Source organism: Equus asinus, chromosome 13, assembly GCF_041296235.1.
Source record: "Equus asinus isolate D_3611 breed Donkey chromosome 13, EquAss-T2T_v2, whole genome shotgun sequence".
Classification (NCBI taxonomy): Eukaryota; Metazoa; Chordata; class Mammalia; order Perissodactyla; family Equidae; genus Equus; species Equus asinus.
In genome coordinates, this window is record NC_091802.1 from 11,568,963 (window position 1) to 11,595,187 (window position 26,225).

Sequence of the window (26,225 nt, forward strand, 5' to 3'; positions counted from 1 at the left end):
TTAGACCTATATACCCAAAAAGTTTTAAAAAAATTTTTTTTCTGTTTCTCTGTGCCTGTTCTTCCAGGAAGACCAGGCCCTGTAAGATTGTGAGGTTGTATTACTCTTCTGGTGGTCCAGCTTCCCAGATGCTGACCCTATTCCTCCTCTCCACCTTGATATGAAACGCCTAAAAGGACCCATGTTCAACCAACCACACTTGCCATCGCTGCAAATCCAAAGCCAAGGCCTGCCTCACTGAACTGCATCTGCCACTCGGACTTGGGCTCCAGTCGTGAAAACTCTCAAGGGACACTCTCTGGACCGGTCCCCTAGCCCTCCCTGCATGTAGCACAGCCTGAAAACTCTACCATGTCACTGAGAACAAGTTTCGGAAAAGGCCAGGCACTTACATTCATGACCCTGTCGATGCGACGCCGCAGGATCCGCACCCAGTGTGCTTGTCCGGAATACTGGGCCATGTAGGGCTCCAGGTATGGCAATTTCTTGCTCAGTTCACGGTTCACGAGGGCCAATTCGCTATTGAACAGCATGTAGAGATCCACCGCCTTCTTGTCATACGTTCGCTTGATAGCCTAAGGAAGAAGAAAAAGAAGTCAACACCATGCCCTGAGGATGTGGGTTCCCTCCAGTTACTCATCCTAGTGGAAAGCTACACCCCTGCTGCGAGAGTCACACTCCTTAGTGATCTGGAAACTAGAGGAACAGAGGGAAGAAAAGAGGCGCTGGCAATTTAGGACATGGGAAAGAGCATGAATGGAGGTAGGATGGTGTCTGGAACTTCAGGAGGAACTGAAGGAAAGTGCAAGAGAAACAGGGTCAAGGAAGCAGGCAGGGCAGTGGCACCTCACGGGTTGCAAGCCTGTGGAAGGTGTCCAGCAGTAGCACTCCATGCTCCACATCTCGAACTAACTCGAAGGCAGAGGTGATCAAGTTCTGAGTCATCACCTCCAGGTCCTTGATTCCAGCACGGAACCTGCACAGTTAGAGAGCCGTGTTGAAGGCTGGGTGCCCTCACCTGCCCCAAGCACATCGCCCTGATTAAGAATCCTATATGTTATGTACTGATGACTCTCTATGTGCCAGGCACTGACTAAATGCTTTACATGCATCAATCCATTTATTGTTCAAAACTATGAAATGAGGGGCTGGCCCCATGGCCAAGTGGTTAGTTCGCGCACTCTGGTTCAGCGGCCCGGGGTTTAGTCAGTTCGGATCCCGGGTGCGGACATGGCATCACTCGTCAGGCCATGCTGAGGTGGCGTCCCACATGCCACAACCAGAGGCACTTACAACTAGAACATACAACTATGTACTGGGGGGGCTTTGGGGAGAAGAAAAAAAAACATTGGCAGCAGTTAGCTCAGGTGCCAATCTGTAAAAACAACAACAAAAAACCTATGCAATGAGATAGGTTCTATCGCTAACCTTATTTTATAGACAGGAAACAGAGGCTCCAACTGGTAGGGTAATTTGCCCAGAGTCACACATCTAGTTTGTGGCAGAACTGGAATTCAAGCCCTGAAAGGCTAACTCTGGAACCCTTAACCTGAGCAACCATCTCCTTCCTTGCACTCCCTCCTGCTCTCCCCATCCCCGATCTGTCACCTCCACCTTCCCCTCTACACTCTCGCCCCTCCTCCCATTCTTGTCTCCTGACCTCCCTTCCCTGACTCCCTTCTACCTGGGAGTCAGCCTGTGATTCTCACCTGTTGTAGTCTTCATGCCAAGAGGTGTTCTTGACATCCAGGATGCCCCCACGAACAGCTCGCAGCATATGTAGATTTTTATGAAAGATATCCTCAATCTCCAGCAAGTTCCGTGTTATCTGGGGCCCCTGGGCACCAAAGAAGCAAGGAAGGGGACCTTGCTTGCCATCTTCCCAGCGGGCAAAATGGTACTGACAGTCACATACCTAAAAAGAAGTCAGCATGAGGATTCCTGCTCTCCTTTCAGGAGCTTGTAAGTCCTGAGCTCTCTGGTTTAGCTTAAAATGTCTAAAAAAACTAGGGAGAACCAACCAAATGCAAGGGGCCACTGGGATGAATTTTGGCTGCAGAATGAAATATGAGATACTGAGTCAGTGATAACAGGTAAAAGTGTAAAAGAACAGGGTGGTGGGAGGGCACACAGTTACACAAGAGCAGCCAAAGCAGTAAGCTCTATGCTTGGCCTCTGCCTCATCTCCCCCAGCTCGCGGGCGGGGCTTCTGGAGGGTCTGCTCTTGGCTTTGCTTCTCCTTCCCTGACATTCTTCCCACCTCGATAAGGTCCTTGCAGCGTTGCACAAAGGCATCAACCTGAGCAAATATGCTGGTCTGGTCTAGGACCCAGCCCCGACTGGAGAACCTGTGTTAGGAGAAAGATGGACCAATTCAAACAGTGGGAACACCAGGGATCAATCTGCCGATGCAAAGCTAGAACCAGGAGTCTTGGGTTCAGGGGGAGCCTTAGAAAAGGAGACCTCAAGAAGCAGTTTTCCTGAACCTTAAAAGAAGAAATGCAAGGTGAGGAGAACCACAGAGGAGACAAAGCGTCTAGGAGAAGGTCTATAAGTCATGGAATCTTAGACATTAGGACCAAGAAAGGAGAAAAAGAGCAGAAAGGATTCCTGGAATCAGAGAGAAGAGGTTATTAGGATAAGGAGAACCTAGGGCTAGGAGCCAGAATATCTGTATCCAGAGAGAAAACTGGGACCCATGTAGAAACTCCAAGATCTAGAAAAATATAATCTATAGGCTTCAAAGAAAATGCAAGTGAAAGGAGTCAGAATCTACCCCCTATCGGAATGACAGGCGGGAACACACAGGATGTCAGGGGAGACACATCTTACTGGGTATGCATCTGCACAGCCCGTAGGTAGTGATCTTTCCAGGCATGACAGCAGGAAATGCAGCCTTGTAGGTCCTCCTTGCTAGATATGACGTATCCCTCGAAGATGCGGTCCAGGGAGATGGCGTGGCAGCATAAGCGGATGATCTCATTGCTCATCTGCAGAAGGGGTCCCAACAGCCTCAATTTCCAGCCATAGCTGCATTCAACCCCTTCTCTGAATCACCCTGACCGTGCCCCAGGTCTCAGCCTCCTACTTGTGGATTTGACTTCTGTACCCAACTCGGGTCCTCCACTGCCCCACTGGGTTCCACCTCCACCACCTGCCTCAGCCCAGCTCTGCAGCTGCACTTTCTTCGCCTCCGCTCAGCTCAGCGCCCTTTCTCCCACTCTTTGGCTCTGTCACCCTGGATGAAATGTGCCAGGTTCTGCTCCTCAAAAGCCGGTGTTCCTTCCTAAATCTACCTCTAGCCTACTGCAATTTCCATCTTTGAAATGAGAAAAAGAGGGTCTTCCCCTCCTGTGCAACTCAGCCTGGGAGTCTGTCCTTCCTGCCTCCATCCCCATGCTCATCAACTCCTCTTCTCAAAGCGCCTCTTCCTGCCTAGGCTACTTCCATCTAGAAGCAAAATGTCCAGCCCAGGCCCCAACTCTGAGCATCACTAAAGCTGACAATGCCGGCAGAAGACTTTAGCCTCTGTCTGACCTGAAGGGCACTCCTCACTACCTTTGCACCACAGACCTGCTAAGTGAATTCTACCTTCTTCAGAAAATCTGAGCTCTATCAACGTGGCCACCCTCTTAAAACCCTCTGTCCCACCCTCTGCAGACACACACCTTTCGGAAGAGGGAGGTAAGTCTCTCCCGAGTGTTGTAGTGGGGAGAGTTGACCCAGATGATGCGGATGAGACTGATCAGCTTAGGGAGCTTACTAGAGATGTCCTTAGGCCGCATGTAAGCCAATTCCTGGTAAGGTTCTTTCAGGATTGACAAAAAAGTCAGGTTTGACTGTGCTTGACGAGAGCCATCCTGGCAGTAAAGAGAAACCAGGAGTAGACTTATCCACTGGAAAGAACTTGTTCAAAGTGAGCGCTTCCCATCCATCTTGAACTCCATCCTGACTTGCCTCTACTGGGAAGCATTCCCAATTAACCCTACCCAGTGCCAATCATTTCAAGTCTCTGCAACCCTCAGGACCAGAGTTTATAGATAATCTACTTTTATTCATTTACTAGTTTCTATGAAAGTCTTTTCTCATGTGTGAGTCCTATCTCCCCAACTAGACTGGGCATTCTCCAAGCTCAGGTTTTGTATCGATCCCTCTAGTTTCTCCGATTGAACTCAGAACTCTGCACAAAGTAGGTACTCAATAGCTGTTGATCAGCTGACTGGACATCACTCCCGTTCATCCCCATAGTTTTTACCCAGTCCCTTTGACTGCCCTGTTCTCAAGCAGAGTTTCAGACCTGTCCACCTAGCTGCGGCGCAATTCCCTTAATGCCTAACTTAAAATTCCACTTAGGAAGACAAGTCTTCCATCTCTGTATTCTACAGATCACTCTGATCCTCTGTGCATCTCCAACGCTAACATAATCAGCTTGTTATACAATATCAACTGTATTTTTTAAGTGTTTATCTTGCACTTTCTTGGCTGAACCACATGGGTTCCTCTTTGATCCCATGCTGTCTAGTAATCCTATTTAGCATAAGTCTTCTTTTCTCAGCTGGATTGCGGGGCTGGCTTCAGCGAGGGTACTCACTGTAAATGTGTTGATTAACTACACGTCTCCCTAACTAAACTATAAGGTCCTTGAAACCCTGTGTTCTACCACTTTTATACTTTCCCACAAGTACGAGTCCAAATACTGGGTGGATCTAGGTTTGCTGATGATGATTACATTGGGTCCATCTTCTTAGCACCCTATATTGTCCCAACCACTGTCCAACTTTCTACCAAGCCTCCATCCTTTGATCCACTCACAAACCTGGATCTGCTGGGCCAGCTTCATAAAGGGTGCCAAGTAGGATGACTTGGCAAGTTGCAGGATGGACTCAATGTGTTTCACTCCCTGCTTCACCAGCTGTTTACTGATACCAGACAGGTCCATGCATCGATTGCGCCAGACCTCAATCTCCTCCAAAGGACCTAAATTTTCTCCTGTCTCCACAGTCTCCTGGGCACTAAGCACCTCCTTTATCTGCCGAGTCCAGTGGATCATGGAGGCTGCAGGGGAGAATACAAAGCCCTTTGCACTTCTTTACACTGCGCCCCAATTGTGTCCTTCCCTCTGCTCCCTACACAGCCCCCCTAACCCAACTCCTTTCTCAGCATCTGGGCTGTCCGCTTTTCTCCCCCATAGGATCCCTGACATACTGGCAATGCCAGCCACTCACTCTCTAGCCGCTGCACCAGCTCTTTGTCCTTAACCACCACCTCAGGCTTCATGTTCATGGCCTCCGTGGGGATGTAGAGAACAGTGTGCCCCTCCAGCTTGTACCGAGTATCTAAGGAAAGGAAAGGACCATGGAAGTTCACAGAGGGGGATGGGTTTATGCCACCCTAGTTCCAATCATAGTTGATGATCTGGGCCCCAGGAAGTATGTGCATTTCAGGAGAGCAGGCAGGAGAAACTATAACTCATACTTTTTTGATTTCAAGAGGAAAAATGACAGGAGGCCAGAGAGAAACTTCATTGAGGTATAATAAGAGATTGCCATAAAATAAGGTCACAGATTTGTACCATGCCCTCAATACTCTCTTCTGTGACACATGTACTCCCCATACTGCCCCCCACCACCTACATTTCCCCTTAACTCATGTCTTGGAAATTTCCAAATCTAAGTGTGAGCAGGTCTGACCAATCGTTCTACAGCAGAAAACCGTATCTGGATTAGAAGGCAAATTCTGTACCCTGCTCCACTCATTCAACAAACACAAACTGAGTACCTACTCTGTGCTGGGCAATGTAGGTGCTCAGGATGAATTTCCCACCTGCCTCACTGGCTCTGCTGTGGATAGGGACCTAGGAAGAAACCAGGCACTCAAGCCTTTTGGCTCACCTGTTAGGCAGGCCAAGAACCTGTGCAGGTGAGAAGTAAAATTGTTTCGAATGCTCTCAGGCCAGGTTGTGTTTGTGAAGATCTGAGGGGCAAAGACACCACTGAGCAGCCGAAGCAAGGCTGGGATGTAGGAGCCCCGCACTGTCCCAAACTGCACAGTTGCCTCAAAGTTCTCTGGAGTGATGGGAACCGGTGCTTGACGAATGAAGTAGACAATCTGGTTCTGGGTCTGCATGAAAGACAGTAGATCAGAGTTCAGTCTCTGTGCTCAGTCATGACACCCAAAGGAATCTCAGGCTCCAATCATGAAAGCCTGGCTGAGTTCTTTGTCATATTCCCTCAGCATAGCCTGATCCTTCTCCAAACACAAGTGTCACGAGGTGCTTCCTGTTCTTTTCAGGGACATAATGGAGTTCATACCGAGAGACGAGACGTGGAGAGGAAATGCAGAGAGCACGGCTTGAGGGTGGGGACTGTGTATTTTGTCCAACTTGGCTCCAGAACCTAGCACAGTGACTGGGACATATTAGATGCTCGACAAATATTGGATAGATGGATAGATAGATGAGGTGAAAAGGAAAGAAGAGATGGAGCACTTTCAGCTATAGGAAAAGCAGAAAGGAGAAGAACTGGAAGTAAGAGACAATTGTCTAGGGTTTTCCATTTTAGTTGCATATACTTTTCCCTCAATTTTTAATTTATCCTCCAATTTTGTTTATGGCGAGTTTTGTTGTTGTTGCTCTTGTTGTTTACATTCAGAAATGTATAACTTTCATGTGGGTAAAACTGTTTAAATTTAAAGTTTCTGACTTTTATATGTTCAGAAAGATCATTCCCACCCGAAGATCAGAGTCGCCTGTTTTTTTTTTTCTTTAGTGCTTTTGCTAGTACTCTTTACAATTTATTTAATTTTGAAAACTGAAAATAAAGCACAAAGAAGAAATTAATAATCATCCATCTTCCCACTACCCAGAATTAACTTTTGGCATTTTATGTCTATTTTTTAAAAGCTGAACAACTATTATTTCTGTCAGAATGATATACGCTATTTATAAATAACTGAAACAATGCAGAAAAGTACAATACAAGTTAAAATGTCGTCTAAAAATCCACCACCTGACCACTCATGCCATTAGAGAAAACACTATTCCAGACATTTTTTATATATATTTACAGAAAAATAAAATAGTTATTTAAAAATAGGATCATGCTATTTTAATTAAAAGTATTAAATTTAATTTTACTTGGATTTAGTAGAATAAAATGACATTGATGTGAATATAATAAAGGAATGGTTGCGCTTCAAATACATGTTTCTTCACCCATAAAAGAGATTTCTTCCTAAAAGACCCCTTTCTAAGGTTATAAGAGAGATCATGAAAAATATTGAGGTTAGTTTTCTTACTACCTTCCAATTTTAAGTTCTATTGACTCACTGCTTAGAAAGATAAGAATATTGGCATCCTCATGTTCTCGCCACTTTCCAATTTTTGTTCTAGTATTATTTTTACATTGTCCAGGTTGATAACATTCACATTCTACAGCATAACCATAATTCTCATGGGTATTTAGTATTTAGTATTTTTATTTAAATGCATTGAATGATGTGCCCAACACAGGAGCACCAAGATTCATAAAGCAACTATTAACAGACCTAAAGGAAGATGTTAAAAACAACACAATAATAGTAGGGGACCTCAACACCCCACTCACATCAATGGACAGATCATCCAGACAGAAAATCAACAAGGAAATAGTGGAGCTAAATGAAAAACTAAAACAATTGGACTTAATAGACATATATAGATCACTCCACCCTGAAGGAGCTGAATACACATTCTTCTCAAGTGCACATGGAACATTCTCAAGGATAAACCATATGTTGGGAAACAAGGCAAGCTTCTACAAATTTAAAAAAACTGAAATAATAACAAGCATCCTCTCCAATCATAATGCTATAAGGCTAGAAATTAATGACAAGAAGAAAGCTGAGAAAGGCACAAAGATGTGGAGACTAAACAACACACTCCTGAACAAGCAATGGATCATTGAAGAAATTAAAGAAGAAATAAAAAAATACCTGGAAACAAATGAAAATGATAGCATGCCATACCAACTCATATGGGATACAGCAAAAGCTGTATTAAGAGGAAAATTCATCGCAATACAGGCACATCTTAACAAACAAGAAAAATCCCAAATAAGCAATCTTAAACTACACCTAACTGAACTAGAGAAAAAAGAACAAATAAAGCCCAAAGTCAGCAGAAGGAGAGAAATAATAAAAATCACAGCAGAAATAAATACTATTGAAATGAAAAAGGCAGTAGAAAGGATCAATGAAACAAAGAGCTGGTTTTTTGAGAAGATAAATAAAATTGACAAACCCCTAGCCAGACTTACAAAGAAAAAAAGGGAGAAAGCTCAAATAAACAAAATCAGAAATGAGCGAGGAGAAATAACAACAGACTCTGCAGAAATACAATGGATTATAAGAGAATACTATGAAAAACTATATGCCAACAGAATGGATAACCTAGAGGAAATGGATAAATTCTTGGACTCCTACAATCTCCCAAAGCTCACCCAAGAAGAGGCAGACAATTTGAACAGACCAATCACAAGGAAAGAGATTGAAACAGCAATCAAAAACATCTGAAAGAATAAAACCCCAGGACCAGATGGCTTTCCTGGGGAATTCTACCAAACTTTCAGAGAGGATTTAATACCTATCCTTTTCAAGCTATTCCAAAAAATTAGGGAAGATGGAACACTTCCTAACACATTCTATGAGGCCAACATCACGCTGATACCAAAACCTGACAAGGACACCACGAAAAAAGAGAACTACAGGCCAATATCACTGATGAACATAGATGCAAAAATTCTAAGCAAAATTTTGGCAACCAGAATTCAGCAATTCATCAAAAGGATCATACATAGGTGGGATTCATACCAGGGACACAGGGATGGTTCAACATCCACAAATCAATCAACGTGATACACCACATCAACAAACTGAGGAATAAAAACCACATGATCATCTCAATAGATGCAGAGAAGGCACTTGACAAGATCCAACAGCCGTTTATGATAAAAACTCTGAACAAAATGGGCATAGAAGGAAACTACCACAACATAATAAAGGCCATATATGACAAACCCATAGCCAACATCATAATCAATGGGCAAAAACTGAACCCCATCCCCCTGAAAACAGGAACGAGACAAGGATGCCCTCTATCACCATTCTTATTTAACATAGTACTGGAGGTCCTGGCCAGAGCAATCAGGCAAGAAAAGGGAATAAAAGGAATCCAAATAGGGAGGGAAGAAGTGAAACTCTCGCTGTTTGCAGACGACATGATCTTATATATAGAAAACCCCAAAGAATCCATTGGTAAACTCTTAGAGATAATCAACAACTACAGCAAAGTTGCAGGGTGCAAAATCAATTTGCATAAATCAGTAGCATTTCTATACTCTAATGATGAACTAACAGAAAAAGAGCTCGAGAACACAATACCATTCACAATCGCAACAAAAAGAATAAAATATCTTGGGGTAAATTTAACTAAGGAAGTGAAGGACCTATATAATGAAAATTACAAGGCCTTTCTGAGAGAATTGGATGACAACATAAGGAGATGCAAAGACATTCCATGTACATGGATTGGAAGAATAAATATAGTTAAAATGTCCGTTCTACTTAAAGCAATCTACAGATTCAATGCTATCCCAATCAGAATCCCAATGACATTCTTTACAGAATTAGAGCAAAGAATCCTAAAATTCATATGGGGCAACAAAAGATCACGAATTTCTAAAGCAATCCTGAGAAAAAAGAACAAAACGGGAGGCATCACAATCCCTGATTTCAAAACATACTACAAAGCTACAGTAATCAAAACAGCATGGTATGGGTACAAAAACAGGTGCACAGATCAATGGAACAGAATTGAAAGCCCAGAAATAACAGCACACATCGGTGGACAGCTTATCTTTGACAAAGGAGCTGAGGGCATACAATGGAGAAAAGAAAGTCTTTTCAACAAATGGTGCTGGGAAAACTGGAAAGCCATATGTAAAAGAATGAAAATTGACCATTCTTTCTCACCATTCACCAAAAGAAACTCAAAATGGATCAAAGACCTAAAGGTGAGACCTGAAACCATAAGGCTTCTAGAAGAAAACGTAGGCAGTATACTCTTTGACATCAGTATTAAAAGGATCTTTTCAGACACCATGCCTTCTCAGAGAAGGGAAACAATAGAAAGAATAAACAAATGGGACTTCATCAGACTAAAGAGCTTCTTCAAGGCAAATGAAAACGGGATTGAAACAAAAAAACAACCCACTAACTGGGAAAAAATATTTGCAAGTCATATACCAGACAAAGGCTTAATATCCGTAATACATAAGGAACTCTCACAACTCAACAACAAAAAATCAAACAACCCGATCAAAAAATGGGCTGGAGACATGAACAGACATTTCTCCAAAGAAGATATAGGGATGGCCAATAGGCACATGAAAAGATGCTCATCATCGCTGATCATCAGGGAAATGCAAATCAAAACTACACTAAGACATCACCTTACACCCATTAGAATGACAAAAATATCTAAAACTAATAGTAACAAATGTTGGAGAGGTTGTGGAGAAAAAGGAACCCTCATACACTGCTGGTGGGAATGCAAACTGGTGCAGCCACTATGGAAAACAGTATGGAGATTCCTCAAAAAAATTAAAAATAGAACTACCATACGATCCAGCCATCTCACTACTGGGTATTTATCCAAAGAGCCTCAAGTCAGCAATCCCAAAAGTCCTATGCACCCCAATGTTCATTGCAGCATTATTTACAATAGCCAAGACATAGAAGCAACCTAAGTGCCCATCAACAGACGAATGGATAAAGAAGATGTGGTACATATATACAATGGAATACTACTCAGCTGCAAAACAGAACAAAATCATTCCATTTGCAATAACATGGATGGACCTTGAGGGAATTATGTTAAGTGAAATAAGCCAGCTAGAGAAGGATAATCTGTGTATGACTCCACTCATATGCAGAATTTAAAAATGTGGACTAAGAACAGTTTAGTGGATACCAGGGGAAATGTGGGGTGGGGGTGGGCACAAAGGGTGAAGTGGTGCACCTACAACACGAATGACAAACATTAATGTACAACTGAAATTTCACAAGATTGTAACCTATCATTAACTCAATAAAAAATTTTAAAAAAATTATCAATGGTTGTGGAGAAATTGGAAACCTTAGGCACTTTTTGGTGGGAATGTAAAATGGTACAGCTGCTGTGGAAAACAGTATGATGGTTCCTTAAAAAATTAAAAATAAAATTATCATAAGATCCAGCAACTCCACTTCTGGGCATACACCCAAAAGAACTGAAAGCAGGGTCTCAAAGAGATATTTGCACACTCATGTTCACAGCAGCATTATTCACAATAGCTATAAGGTGAAGCAACCCAAGAGTCCACTGATGGATGGACAAATAGGCAAAATGTGATATATATACAACCGGGAGAAAATATTTGCAAATCACATATCTGACAAGGGGTTAATCTCTAAAATACATAAAGAACTCATACAACTCAACAACAAAAAATCAGCAACCAGATGAAAAAGTGGGCGGAGGAGATGAACAGACATTTTTCCAAAGAAGATATACAGATGGCCAACAAACACATGAAAAGATGTTCAACATCACTAATCATCAGGGAAATATAAATCAAAACTACACTAAGATACTACCTTACGCCTGTTAAATTGGCTATAATCACTAAGACTAAAAATAACAAATGTTGGAGAGGATGTGGAGAGAACGGAACTCTCATACACTGCTGGTGGGAATGCAAACTGGTGCAACCTCTATGGAAAACAGTATGGAGATTCCTCAAAAAACTAAAAATAGAACTACCACAGGACCCAGCCATCCCACTACTGGGTATCTACCCAAACAACTTGAAATCAACAATCCAAAGTAACATAGGCACCCCTATGTTCATTGCAGCACTATTCACAATAACCAAGACATGGAAGCAACCCAAGCACCCATCAACTGATGATTGGACAAGGACATGGTATATATATACAATGAAATACTACTCAGCCAGTAAAAAAGACAAAAGCATCCCATCTGCAACAACATGGATGGACCTGGAGGGAATTATGCTGGTGAAATAAGCCAGACTGAGAAAGACAAACACCAGATGATTTCACTCATATGTGGAATATAAAACATAGACAAAGGAAACAGTTCAGTGATTGGGGGGGGGGCCCACAGGGGATGAAGGGGAACACTTATGTGGTGACAGACAAGAAAGAATGTACAAGTGAAATTTCATAATAATGTGAACTATTATGAACTCAATAAAAAAATTAAGATGTTAAAAAAATAAAAAATAAATTCATTGAATGTTCACAGATTCTCTACTCCTGAGTTATTTGGTTCATTCTTAATGGACTGGATTTCTGTTGATGTTATTTTGGTTTTGTAGTGTTCTTTCAACATTGAAATGATTGCCTACTTGCTGCCTTTAGGTGTGACCATCTAGGCAGGGAATCATACCTTGGGTGCCACTGTCTTTCCTGGAGAACTCAGTAGATGTTCAGAGAGGTCTGAGGCCAGCTTGATGTTTCCCTTTGGTAGATAATTTGGTTTTTTGACTGGAGGCCTAAATAATTTTTTTCCAAATGTTTACTTTGAAAAAAATGCCAACCCATAGAAAAGTTTCAAGAAAAGCACAATGAACAACATCATACGCTTCGTCTAGATTCACTGATTGTTAGCATTTTGCCATATCTCTTGGCTGAGCCATTGGAGGGTTAGCAGACGGCATGATACTGCACCCTTAAATACTTCAGCACATAGCTCCTAAAAGCAAGGATGTTCCCAACACACCCAACACTGTAACTATCACACTCAGAAACTTTCACTTCAGATAATGTTTATATAATATACAGTCCATATTCAATTTTCCCCAATGGCCCAAATAATGTCATTTACAGCTGGTCTTTCCCATCCGGATGCAATCTAGAATCACACGCAGTTGTGCCTCCTTTAACTCCACACAGTTCTCCAGGGTTTTTCTTTCTTTCACAGCATTGACATTTCTAATAGTCTCAGCCAGTTGTTTTCCAAAATGTGCCTTAATTTGGATTTATCCAATTGTTTCCTCACTATTAGATTCAGGTTAAATATTTTTGGAAAGAATACCACACAGGTGATGTTCATAAAGAATTAACTTCCTCAGGGGCTGGCCCCGTGGCGGAGTGGTTAAGTCTGTGCGCTCTGCTGCAGGCGGCCCAGTGTTTCGTTGGTTCGAATCCTGGGCACAGACATGGCACTGCTCATCAGACCACGCTGAGGCAGCGTCCCACATGCCACAACTAGAAGGACCCACATCGAAGAATATACAACTATGTACCGGGGGGCTTTGGGGAGAAAAAGGAAAAAATAAAATATTTAAAAAAAAAAAAAAAAAAGAATTAACTTCCTCAAACGTTAGCACCTTAACTAAGATGTGTATTGACATTAAACATCGTGTGACAAATTGTGAGGACTAAAGTATATGCTTTCAATTCCCAGATTCAGTTTCTTCAGCAGTTCAGGGGAATCCTTTGTATTTTATCTTTAATTTTATATTCTGTTTCAGTAGTTGGTTCTCTGTATTAGATCATCTGTGTCTCTCTTTCCTATCTATTAACTTCTAGTCGTGTTGTCATTGGTTTTTTTCTTCTGCATACACTGTAATTATCTCAAGCCTCTCTTCTATATCATTTCAGATGTTCAGCGATAGCTATTCAGTTCCCTGCTGTTTCTAACCTACTAGTTTATAACATGCTGCTTTATTTATTTCTTAAAATCTGCAAGCTCCCTTTTATCTGATTTCCACGTTTTATCATTCCATCTCTCAGCTTTTTTAAAAATTGAATTCTGTTCTTATCAAGTTATACTATAACGATGCTGTTGTGAGGTGTGTCCTTCTGTTCTGTTTTCCTCTTTTGCATGCTTTGTTCTGTTTTTTCTTCCCTTGATGTAATATGCTTGTAGTTGCCATGCAATTTCTTTTCACTTTCCCCATGCTTGTGCAGCTCTCTGAATCCATTCTTTTGGCTCTAAGGTACAGTTGGTGACTTCTTGATGTCCCACTGTGAGAGCCCAGTTTCTTTTCTCCCTCGAAGTTGAAGTGAAAGGGTTGCGTATTTTGTTTTTTTCACTCTCCTCTACCCTAAGAGAATTGCATAAGGGGTTGGGTAGGTGGTTAAGGCTAATTTAAAACTGTAAAATCTTTGTTAGAATATCTGGGCTCTTTTTCTCTTTTCAGATTTTGTTAAATGTCCTATCTAAGGCTCACTCCATCTTGCTGGGGGTCCACCATTCCTGTGGGGGAGGATGGTTTCCTTAACTCAGTGCATAGACCTTTCATTGGTCACTCATTTTTAAAGTTCGTTCCGTTAGATTATGCTTCTTTCCTTGTTTGATTACTCTTGAATGTGTCTTTTTTCTGGTTTTACTTTTTGCTCATTTTATCAAGTATTCAAGGGTAATAATTTTTTAAGGAAGTTTCAATTAGCCATCTTAACCTAGGAGAACACAATTAAGTCTGTGACCTATTTAGAATCTATTTCAGCATGCTAAATAGATTTTTTTCCCAGTTTTATTGAAGCATAATTGACAAATAAAAATTGTATATACTTAAGGTGTACAACTTGATGTTTTGATATAAGTATATATTGTGAAATGATCACTATAATCAAGCTAATTAACATATCTATCATCTCACATAGTTACCATTTTCTTTTTCTTTTTTTGTTTTTATTTTTCCTTTTCCTCCCAAAGCCCCCCGGTACATAGTGTGTATTTTCAGTTGTAGGTCCTTCCAGCTGTGGCATGTGGGACGCCACCCCAGCACGGCCTGATGAGCGGCACCATGTCCATGCCCAGGATCCAAACCAGCAAAACCCTGGGCTGCCAAAGTGGAGTGCGTGAACTTAATCACTCGGTCCCGGGGCTGGCCCCATCTTTTTCTTTTCTTTTTTCTTTCTTTTTTTTTTTTTTTTTTTTGTGGTGAGAGCACTTAAGACCTACCCTCTTAGTAAATTTCAAGTATACAATACAGTATTATTAACTGTAGTCGCCATGCAGTATATTAGATCTCCAGAACTTATTCATCTTGCATAACTGAACTTCGTACTGTTTTTTCAAAATGCAGTTTTATTGAGATAAAATTGATCTATAACATTGTATTAGTTTAAGATGTACAACATAATTACTTGATATGTATGTACTTATTGCAAAATGTACAGTAAATCCCCAGAACTTATTTATCTTATCACTGGAAGTTTGTACATTTTGACCACCTTCACCCATTTTCCCTACTCCCCCACCCCCTGACTCTGGCAACCACAAATCTGTTCCCTGTTTCTATGAGTTAGGGTTTATTTTCTAGATTCCACATATAAGTGAGATCATACAATATTTATCTTTTTCTGTCTGACTTATTTCACTTTGGATAATGCCTCAAGTTCTATCCATATTGTTTCAAACGGCAGGACATTTTTCTTTCTCATTGCTGAATAATATTCCAGTGTATATGTATGTGTGTGTGTATATATATGTATATATATATATATACACCACATTTTCTTTCTCCATTCATCCATTGATGGACATGTAGGCTGTTTCCATGTCTTGGCTATTGTAAATAATGCTGCAGTGAATATGGGGATGCAGATAGCTCTTTGAGACAGTGGTTTCATTTCCTTCAGATATATACCCAGAAGTGGGATTGCTGGATCATACGGTAGCTCCATTTTTAATTTTTTGAGGAAACTCCATGTTGTTTTCCATAGTGGCTGCACCAATTACAATCCCACCAACAGTGCACAAGAGTTCCCTCTTCTCTACATTCTCATCAACATTTGTTCTCTCTTGTCTTCTTGATGATAGCCATTCTAACAGGTGTGAGGTATTAGCTCATTGTGATTCTGATTTGCATTCCCCTGATGATTACTGATGTTGAGCATCTTTTCACGTACCTGTTGGCCATCTCTATCTATTCTTTGGAAAAATGTCTATTCAGATCTTCTGCCCATTATTTAATCAGGTGTTTGTTTTTGCTATTGAGTTGTATGAGTTCTTCATATATTTTGGATATTAACTCTTATCAGGTAATATGAGTGGCAATATTTCCTTCCATTCTTTAGGTTGCCTTTTCATTTTGTTGATGGTTTCCTCTGCTGTGCAGAAATTTTTAGTTTGCTGTAGTCCCACTTGTTTATTTTTGCTTTTGTTGTCTTTGCTTTTGGTGTCAGAAATTTTGTAGCCTTTGATCAGTATCTCCCCATTTCCCCCTCCCCCCAGCTAGATAGATTTTTTAATGGAAAAATTTTGTTTTTCATGTTTCTCAATTTTATTCATTGAATAATCCATCCTTCCCCATGAATTTTAAATGCCATTTTTACAAAAAATTGTTACATATGTGTTTCAGTACTTTCTATGTTTATTTATTGTTGCTAATATAACATATATTCCTGACCCAGTACAACTGTTTTAATTACTGTAGTTTAATATTTTCATATTCACGAGTCTCATCCATTGTTTTCCTCCTTCATCATTTCTTTGCTATTTTCATGCATTTTTCTGGATATATGTTAAAATCCTTTACACGAAGGATCTAGGGACTATGGCACTTTGATTGGAGTTGCATTAAAATGGTACCTTTTTTATATGAAATGATCTCTATATTAAGATTCCCACCCAGAAACAGGATATGGCTCACCATTTATTTAATCTTCTTTTGTAGCCTGCAACAAAGTCATTCTCTTTCATAAAAATCCTACATATTTTTTGCAAATTTTTGTTCCTTTTGTGAACAAAATATTTTTTTCATGTTTTGTAGCTGATTATTGCCAAAATACTGGAAAGAGCCATAGCTTGTTTTTGCTTTTATTTAACATGGAATGCTTCATAAACTGTGCCGTTGCACAGAACCATGCTAATCTTCATTATCATTTCAATATTCATATATGTGCTGCCAGGAAAAGCAAAGCAATAGCCTTGTCCTTTTCCAACATTTTATTTCAAAAATTTTCAAACATATAGAAAAGTTAAAAGCATTTTACAATAATGACTTGTACACCCACTGCCAGACTCTACCACTAACATTTAGCTATACATCTGTCTTTTAACTGTCTCCCTACCCATGGTTTACCCTTCACTAATGTACCCCCCACATTGTTGAAATAGTTATCTATCTAATCCATGAAAGCCTTCAATAGTTCCCTCTGAGATGGAGGCCAAATTCTTTAGCATAACATACAAGGACCCTTCACAAGGTGACCCCAACCAACATCTTCAGTATCATTTCCCACAACTCCTCTTTTCTTTGCACAGAAGAACTCTTGCCCAGCCTCGATGAAATCCTACTTACCTTGATCCCAAACTCAAATATCACCTCCATCGCCAAGCCTTGCCAGCATTCCACTGGCTACATTATTTGCTCCCATAAAGCTCCTATAAAACTTTGTCCATAAACTATAATATATTGTAAATATTTCTTTATGTCTGTCTTCCCCACCAGACCATCAAAAGCAAGACCCTGCCTCATTTATTTCTGTATCCTGCTGCCAAGGAGGGTGCCTGACACACCATGAGGCTCAGTAGATCTTGGGCATAGGAGATGAGACCCAAAGATGGTGGAGATACATGGAACCCTCAGCTCCCTGGAAGATCACCTTGGAGTCTGGAAAAGTGGAGTACTCACCTGCACAGGCATGCCCAGATCTAATTTCAGCCCCAAACACGGGTCAATGAAGATGGTGAGGATGGGCTCTGAAGGGTCCTGGGCAAAGCGTTCCAGAATGCTATCATGCTCCTCTGTCCATGTGGCATCTGCCAGTCCTGTTAGCACAGCTCGCGCCAGGAAAAAGGGCTTCTACAGAAGGAAAGCAGAGAGTCAAAGCAAGTACAGCTGTTAGGATGAGTCATTTCTCCCATCCACAATCACATGTGAGGACATGGACGATGAGAGGACTCGGACAGGTCCAGAATGGTGAAGGGAAAGCTGAGGATGAACTAACTGACCAGTTTCAAGCTTTTGAAGAAAGAAGACAATAAGATTCTCTTCCCTCTATAAGCAAAAATAGAATGGATCATAGAGGAAAACTAAGGGATATTATGTTCCTAAGACATATCATGTATGCCCATGGTTGTAAAAATGCATTAACAAGCAACCATCAACCTCAGAGTAAAATGAAATTAAGGGAAACATGTCGGATATTAGCCTAAACCAAGCAATTAGAAGCAAGGAGATGACAAGCTGGGAAAAGGATAAGGGTGCAAGACCAATTTTTTCATGGTGTAGCCTCCTCAGGATACAAAAATAAGTATGAGATATTGGGTAAAAGTCAACTGGCATAGCAGTGAGGAAGAAGTGAGGGAAAAAGAAAAGACTGGAAAACATCAAAGAAAAAATCAATTAGATGGAAAATAAAGCATAACCGGTGGCTAGAAAAAAATTAATCTGTAGAACACTACCAAGCAGATTAACGAAACCAGAAGGTAGGAAGATATAGCTCAGTGAACTTGAAAAGTCACCTGGCCCTTGCCCAGCACTGCTGGAGATGAGAAGGAATCACTTTTACTTAAAGTTTCCAGGTCAAGAAAACTTAGACAGTGATCTAAAATCTTTCCTATATAAAGACATAGATGAACCAATGAGAAAAACACTAAGACCCCAATAAATTAAATGGACCAAAGGACATGAACAGATATGTCATAAAAGAGAGCATGAAAAACTGTTCAATTTCACTTGAAATCAAAGAAATACAAACAAAAATAGCAAAGATATATCATTTATTGCCTATCATTTTTAAAAAATCCTTGCTAAACTGATAACATCCATGGCTGGAAAGGGTTAGTTGCTAGTGTGAGGGCAAAAAGTGCAATCTGTTTGGAAAACAGCTTGGTATTATACATTTAAAGTGTTAGAAATGTTCTTTACTCTTTCCTTCAGTAACTCTAAGTATAGGAATCTATCTTAAGGAAATAGTAATTATTTCAAAATGTGTTAGTTTTATTTATAATATTTATGACAGTATTATTGTGAGAGCAAAAAATTAGAAATGGCAAAACGTCCAAAAGTAAGGATTTAACTATGGTATGTATATCTAATCGAGCAACACACCACCACTAAAAATGGTGCTTGCAAAAATTATATAGTAAAATGAAGAATGAAAAAAATGTTCTGTGAAAAAGCTTAATGAAAAATTACAGTATCAGGGGCCAGCCCTGTGGCATAGTGGTTAAGTTCAGTGTGGTCTACTTTAGCAGCTCGGGTTCAGTTCCCAGGCACGGACCTACACCACTCGTCAGTGGCCACGCTGTGGAGGCAACCCACACACAAAATAGAGGAAGATTGCCACAGACGTTAACTCAGGGCAAATCTCCCTCAGAAAAAAAAAAATTATAGTCTGTGGTACAGTTAGGATTATTTTTTTAAAAACTCACAAACCTATATACAGAAAGAAAAGATATATACCAAAGTATTAACATGGGATGTCTTTAGGCAGTAATGCTATGACTTTTATTTTCCCTTTCTTTGTTCTACTTTTCTGTCCCTTCCAATTTTTTCTTTAATGAGTAGTTACTACTTTTCTCTCCTTTTTTAAAAAAGTTCAGGGTCACCACTCTATTCTTCTAGGCCAGATAACTATGGGTGTGGCCAGGCTCTGATGCAACTTGGAAGGTGTAAGGGTCATTTAGCGACAATTTCTAAAAATACTTGAAGTGGCTTCTGCAAATTCTTCAGCCAAAGGGAGAATTGAAGGAAAGAAAGAGTATGTCTTAGAAATACAATCCAATTAGGACAATATCTGTCCAGCTTGTTCAACTTGTTCAGATTTCACCCACACGACTGATGAAGCTTGTCGCAGTTTGACCCAAGGTGGGGAGGCAAGGAAGGGACAGCTAAGAGATCTGTTCCTCACTTAAAGCCCTCTTTTTCTGGAGTGATGGGGGGCACAGATAACTTTGTCCTTTACTCAGTGAACTGGATTTGTGGTGAGTAGGCTACTGGGAGAGAGTAAGTAGGATGTGACAGATTGGAAAGAATTCCTTGTGCACCATTCTACAAGTAATCCTTTGATTTACCAGTTGTTTGGGAGGAATATTTGTCTCGGGGAAAACCCAAACTTACCACATCCACCTCAGGCTCCTGTAATTCTTCTTGCCGTACTTCAGGTTCCTCCGGTGCTGGCTCTAGGAAGAGTAAAAATTCAAACATGAAGGCATTCATTAAAAAGTTAAACATAGTCACCGTACGACCCAGCAATGCCACTTCTAGGTATATACCCAAGAGAATTAGAAGCAGGGACTCAAACAGACATTTGTATACTAATGCTCATAGCAGTGCTATTCATAATAGCAAAAGTGTGGAAATAACCCAAGTGTCCATCAGTAGGTGAATCAGTAAACAAATTGTGGTGGAATATTATTCAGCCATAGAAAGGAATGAAGGTCTGCTACAATGCTACATCATGGATGAACCTTGAAAACATTATGCTAAGTGAAAGAAGCCAGTCACAAAAGACCACATAATCTATGATTCCATTTATAGGAAATGTCCAGAACAGGCAAATCCATAGGCACAGAAAGTAGATTAGTGGTTACCAGGATCTGGAGGGAAAGGGGAGTGGGGAGTGACTGCTAAAAGTCTGGGCTCTGATGCCACTTAGAAGTAAAAATATAGGAGTCATCTGCTGCCAATTTCTCAAGGTGCTTGAAGTGGCTTTTGTGGGGGGAGGTGATGAAAACATTCTAAAGTTAGATAGTGCTGATGGTTACACAGCTTGGTGACTATACCAAAATTCACAGAACTGTAAACTGTAAAAGGGTGAATTTCATAATAAGTGGATTATATCTCAATTTTCTCTTAAAAAGCTGACTGGGGCCAGAGGGGAGGCGGAGGCAGGCAGGGGAATGAAGGCAGTCAGTACTGAAGTTACTCTAGACATTCAGCTTCTGGCCTTCCATTCTTCCCCCAATCTTCTTCCCTTGTGGAGAAGTTGGGGCCCCCAGAAGTCCACCCCTCTCCAAACAACCAGCCTGCTGGTTCCTCATTTCTGCCACACCCACTCTGAACTCCCATAAAACCCAGGAGGGTGTTTCTCTACTTCCTGATCTGTTGCTCACACAGGAGACAGAGATAAAACTGGCGGGTTTCCCATCTCACATGGGCTGAAAGGAGGAAGCAACAAATGAGATGGAACCAAAAGACACTGGGGAACAGGACACTCTGACTTCCAAAAAGAAAAGAGGGGAGTGAGGCACAAAGGCCAAGGAAGGAAATCATGAAAAAGATGGAACAGACCATTCCAGGAACTTAGCCGAGAGCGGGACAGGTAAGCAAGAAATCCAACGTCCTTTGGGAAAACTGAGGGCAATCAAGATTTCAGACTGAAACTAGGCTGGGGGAAGGAGACTAGGACGATCTCAAGAGTAAACTGGTTTCGTCTTCTGTAATACAATTTATATAAAATCTAAACCATGCAATACGATACTAATATATGATGTTCATGGATACATGCAGTAAAAATTTAAAAAACAAGCTTGAGAAGGATAAACAACTCAGGATAGCAGGGACCTCTGCAGAAGGAGAGAAAGGCTGAGGGGTGGTGCAAACAGAGGGGTTCACTTGTTGCTATCATGATTTATTCTCACATTGGATGATGGGTACACAGGTGTTCATTATATTATTCTCTGTACTTTTTCTGATTTGCCTGAAATACGGGTCTACAATCCCTTATCCAAAAACCTTGGAGTCAAGTCTATTTCAGAATTTAGAATTGTAAGATAGTATGGTATGTAATACCCCCAACCCCCAACAGGCTCTAGAACAGCACTCCATACACTTTTAAGATTAGTATTTCTCCAGTAAAACATATGAAAATTCATACTAAGTGGCTTAAATACACTATAAATACCTTCATGTCAGTTTAGGTTATGTTTTACCACCAAATAAGTTTACATGCCAAACTTTGGAAAAAAAACTTTTAGTTCATAGGACTTTTTAAAATTATGGATATGGGCTGATGAACCTGGACTTCATCTTCTTCTTTCTCAGTGGGAACTAAGGAAGCAAAGGATGTCAATACAGACCTCAAAAGCTTGTTTGCCCTTTAACTCCCCATCCTTTACCAAGAGGTGTTTTAGGCCGTGTCTTAGTCCATTCAGGCTGCGATAACAAAATACCACAGACTAGGAGGCTTATAAACAGCAGAAATTTATTTCTCACAGTTCTAGAGGCTGGAAGTCGTAGATCAGGGTGCCAGCATGGTCGGGTCACACACGGTGGAAGGGGGCTAGGGATCTCTCTGGAGCCACTTTTAAAAAGCACAAATCCCACTCACGACAGTTCCACCGTCATGATTTAAGCACCTCCCAAAGGACTCACCTCCTAATACCATCACATTGGGCATTAAGATTTCAACGTATTAATTGGGGGGGACACAAACTTTCAGACCATAGCAAACCCCCTCTGTCTCAGTGGGACAGGCCTCGATCCTTCCCCATCTCCAAAGATTTGGGAGATTAAATTTCATTTCAAGGCTGCCTTGGAGGCCCGAGTCTTCTCTGAACCTCTCTCAGGGTTATGTGTCAGCCGGAAAGCTCCCTATTAGACAATAAACAGGCTTAGAGCTAAAGGAGTCAGAGGTCGTTGGTGTGTGGTGGTCAATGCTTTCATTTAGAAGCACCGTCCCTTCCTGCCCCGGAGTATTCTCCAAGTGAACCTCACTGCCTTCCCTCCTCCCTACCCCTATTCCTGGTACCCAGGTTCCAGGACCCAGTCCCATCTTAAACTGCTTTCAAGAGAACTCAGAAGAAAAAATTTTGCACATTTCTAATGTCCAGATCCCAGAGTAAGGCCCTGTGTACCCCAGACCTTTCTCCCACGCCCATGCTTAATCTCCCAGCTTTTAGTATTAAAAAGGGACCCTATTTCTCTCATCTTGACAGGCTGCTAGGAGTGTAAAGCCCCAGGTAACAGGGGAGAGCTACATCACCTTAGCTCACAGTATATCTAACCTGGCCAGTGACCGTAACAGCTACCAAAAACCTCCCAACCCTATTGGCCCCAGCTCACCCACAGGAAGGAATCCCTCAGATCAAAGCCGCAAGAAGCAGCCTCTTTAAACTCTTTTCTCCCTCAATCTAGATGTCAAGCTTCTTTTCCTGTGGCCCTGAACCTGAACATCCTTAGTCTACCAAGGCCCTGCCAAAAAGAGGGCGGACACACAAGAGCCTTAAACAGATGGGAGAAAGCATCAGTCGGGCTTAGGATTCAAAGGGTGGCAAAGCAAGCTGAGTTTCCATGGTGATAGGCTTAATGGGAGAAAAACAGTATTTGTTTTGCCACCCAGGGTGAAAATGGGAAAAAGGAAGAGATCAAGCCCTCTTCACTGGGGTAGGAGCAACCAGAACACTTGAAATAAGGAGGAAGAGGCTAAGATAAAAGATTGGCTGGTGAGCTCTTGGTACACTGAGGGGAAATTTTAAGACAGAAGGAACAATTATAAGGCTGGCCAGGAGGAAGACACACAATTAAAGGGACCCAGAGGCAGGCCTGAGATTCCACTGAACCCCTTGCTTCTTACCCAGAAGCAAGAGAACCTGCTCCCCAGCCCTCAGACCCTCCTTCAATACAAACAGTCTGCCTCCGAGCCCCTTCCCAGCATGTACCCACCAGGCTCCTCCTTGAGAGGCTTGGGCTCGGGCTCCAGCTCGCTGATGGGCAGGGTGGTCTCCGCCACCTCTGTGGCCAGAGCAGGCTGAGCACCTCGCCGGCGGGAGCTTCCCCGGCCACTCATTTTCCGCTTCTTCTCAGTTTTGCTAGACATCGTGTAAGCAAAACCTGCAGACACACGGCAAGCCAAGAGTCCACAACCAGATCCATCTCCAACCCAGCCCCTTGATACACGCAGTACCTTTTGAATTCACAAATTGACTGAGCCCCCATGTACCATAATCTTATCTAGGGGTACCCACAGCCTGCTTCTCACTCCTTTCCCTGGGACATCCCACTTTCTGCAGAGCATTGGGTTAAAAATCAAAGTCAGTCTTTCAAGGCCTTAGGAATTAATGGGAGTTAAAGATGGTGGGCCAACAGACACGCCACTAATGAGGGTTTAGGAATCTCTCTCTCTGCCCAGAGGGATGAGAACCAAAGATAATCTGGAAAAGACCTACCAAGCTGAGGTCCAGTTGCACACACCCTCAACCACTCTACCCCTCAGGGCCATGGGTGAGTGAGAGAAGGCCCAGGGAAGGGAGGATTGTCCCCAGGTTTCCCATCCTTTGTCACTGTGTCAAGTCAATGAAGCAAACCAAGATGATTTTCCTACATACCTTCTTTCCTCACAAGTTACCCCCTAGAAGGGTGGAAATAGAAAAATGCTCCTCCTACCCATACTAAAATCTGCAACCTCCTTAAAGAAAAACAGTACTTGCAACACACCTCTATAGCTTTTAATTCCTGAGGGGTAGGAACTCTGTTTTTTTGTGTGTACTGAAAAGGTCTCAGCATAGTTGGCTGAGTAACTCTGTGAAAACTGATAATGAAAACCAAGATCATTTTGACTCCAAATGCCCTGAGAACAGATTGGAAGAAGGAAGGACAAAAGTCTTCCAACATTGAATTTCGAATTGTGTTTGGGGGAGAAGGGGAGGGGGGAATAAGGAAGGCCACAGTAGTGCCTCTCTCAGAAGCAGGGGCATCTCTGGTAGGCATTCAGAACCCTAAGGACAATGTTTGATTCGCTGGGCACTCCCTCTCATTCAGCTAGAGCCTGACAGCCACCTGTAGCTTTCCTTCCTCATCCCCCCAGGCTGCCACAGGCATTGATCACAGGTTATGAGTTTCAAACTTGAAGGATTTGTACTTTGCTCCAAGGAAAAACGTTCTATTAGGCCAACACATCAATAAAACCAACTACAGCAGCACAGCTTCCTCCACCAGTCTCCAGAGAAGCATCAGGCTGTGTTTCCCTGCCTCCACCTGGAGCCTCAGGAGCATTCCGCTGACAAGGCTGGGAGCCCCGTGCCCCCGGGCTTCATCCCTGATCCCACCTCAGGCCCCAGGTGGAGCTGTGCTACTAGCCTGGGACTCATTCTATTACTCAAGAAATATTGTAGGGGACCGGCCCTCTCCTCAAACTGCCTACCCGTGGGTAAATTTCCTCTCACAGCAGCTTCCTCACGCAACTGTCACAACTGCACGCGCTTCATCTCAACCCCAACTGCCCCTTCTTCTCCCCTCCCCCCACAACTGCCCTTCCTCTCCCTCTCCCCCTACAATTGCTCCTTCCCTCCCCGACAACTGCTCCTTCTTCCCCCCTACAACTCTCCCTTCCACCCCCTCACCACTGCCCCTTCTTCCCGAAGCTCCCAACTTCTCCTCCCTTCCTCTCCTCTGCCCCCGACACACACCTCACGACGCCGACCCTCTCCTCCCTAGGCCGACCGGTGGGCCACTCCAGCTAAGAAGTTGCCCAGCGTGGCCCTCTCAGGCCCGCGCCGGCACGCGTCGCCATGGCAACCCCGGCGGGGAGGGGGCGAGTGGCCGGGGCCTGCGCCCGCAGAGCCGGTCTCCTCGGCGCAGGCGCAGTGAAGCCGTGCTCCGCGGCTCCACTGCCCCACTCGGTCTGCGTCTCCCCAGCTGGGACCCGGGGCAAAAGGGCTGGAGGGCAAGGGAAAGCCGCTAAATCTGGCAGGCTGGAGTGTGCGAGGAGGGCCTGGTCTGAGGAAGTGGCTGGAAGGGCTGGGGCTGGAAACAATGAGCTACCCTCCGGCAGGACACTGAAAAGGCAGGGGAACCCAAGCGCCCGACCCCGCGCCCGGGTCTGCGGGCTCCATCCCTAACGAGTCCAGCAGATGGCGCCCGGTGTCCCGACTGCTGGGCTTGTTGACTTTCTAGAAGGCGCTCCAGGATTTCGAGGCAGCCGTGGCTGCAACTGGGTCCGGGGGAAAAACCGGGTCTGGAGCACCCCTGCCCTTCCGTTTGTTCCCCCTTCTTAGTTCGGACTGGGGTCTAGGATCACTGGGCAGCGCGGGGCGGGGGAAGGGAGGGAAGAACGGAACTGGAATTTTTGGAATCTGGGGATTGGCTTTGGAAAGCGTCGCTCGTTTTGGGGGGAACAGGAGGCGGGGACTCCCTGGGGAAGGTGACCTGGCCGGGGAGGGGCTCGGCTCTCCCTAAGAACAAAGGCTTAATCCTGGGGAAGCGAGAGATGAGTGTGAGAGG

At 42.8% G+C, this 26,225-nt stretch overlaps 1 protein-coding gene across 12 annotated transcripts in view; it reads right to left on the reverse strand.

The window, feature by feature from the left end:
* DNAH2 (dynein axonemal heavy chain 2) overlaps nucleotides 1–25,841 on the reverse strand; it is a 106,103-nt gene extending 80,262 nt beyond the window's left edge. For 11 of the 12 annotated variants that reach the window (XR_011493579.1, XR_011493576.1, XR_011493577.1 and 8 more), the window contains exons 1-13: nucleotides 25,412–25,841; nucleotides 23,670–23,837; nucleotides 20,124–20,185; nucleotides 17,691–17,861; nucleotides 5,892–6,120; nucleotides 5,226–5,336; nucleotides 4,817–5,055; nucleotides 3,669–3,860; nucleotides 2,833–2,990; nucleotides 2,261–2,348; nucleotides 1,710–1,915; nucleotides 847–976; nucleotides 393–575 (exon numbers count right to left, since the gene is read on the reverse strand). Coding sequence is in view for 6 of the 12 variants with exons in the window: in XM_014861563.3 (XP_014717049.3) it covers nucleotides 393–575; nucleotides 847–976; nucleotides 1,710–1,915; nucleotides 2,261–2,348; nucleotides 2,833–2,990; nucleotides 3,669–3,860; nucleotides 4,817–5,055; nucleotides 5,226–5,336; nucleotides 5,892–6,120; nucleotides 17,691–17,861; nucleotides 20,124–20,185; nucleotides 23,670–23,823 (1,923 nt within the window). In the remaining 6 variants the exon portion in view is untranslated. Of the gene's footprint in view, nucleotides 1–392; nucleotides 576–846; nucleotides 977–1,709; nucleotides 1,916–2,260; nucleotides 2,349–2,832; nucleotides 2,991–3,668; nucleotides 3,861–4,816; nucleotides 5,056–5,225; nucleotides 5,337–5,891; nucleotides 6,121–17,690; nucleotides 17,862–20,123; nucleotides 20,186–23,669; nucleotides 23,838–25,411 lie in introns of those variants that run through there. The other variant, XM_070482382.1, reaches the window with a different exon arrangement.
* Nucleotides 25,842–26,225: the final 384 nt, after the last annotated feature.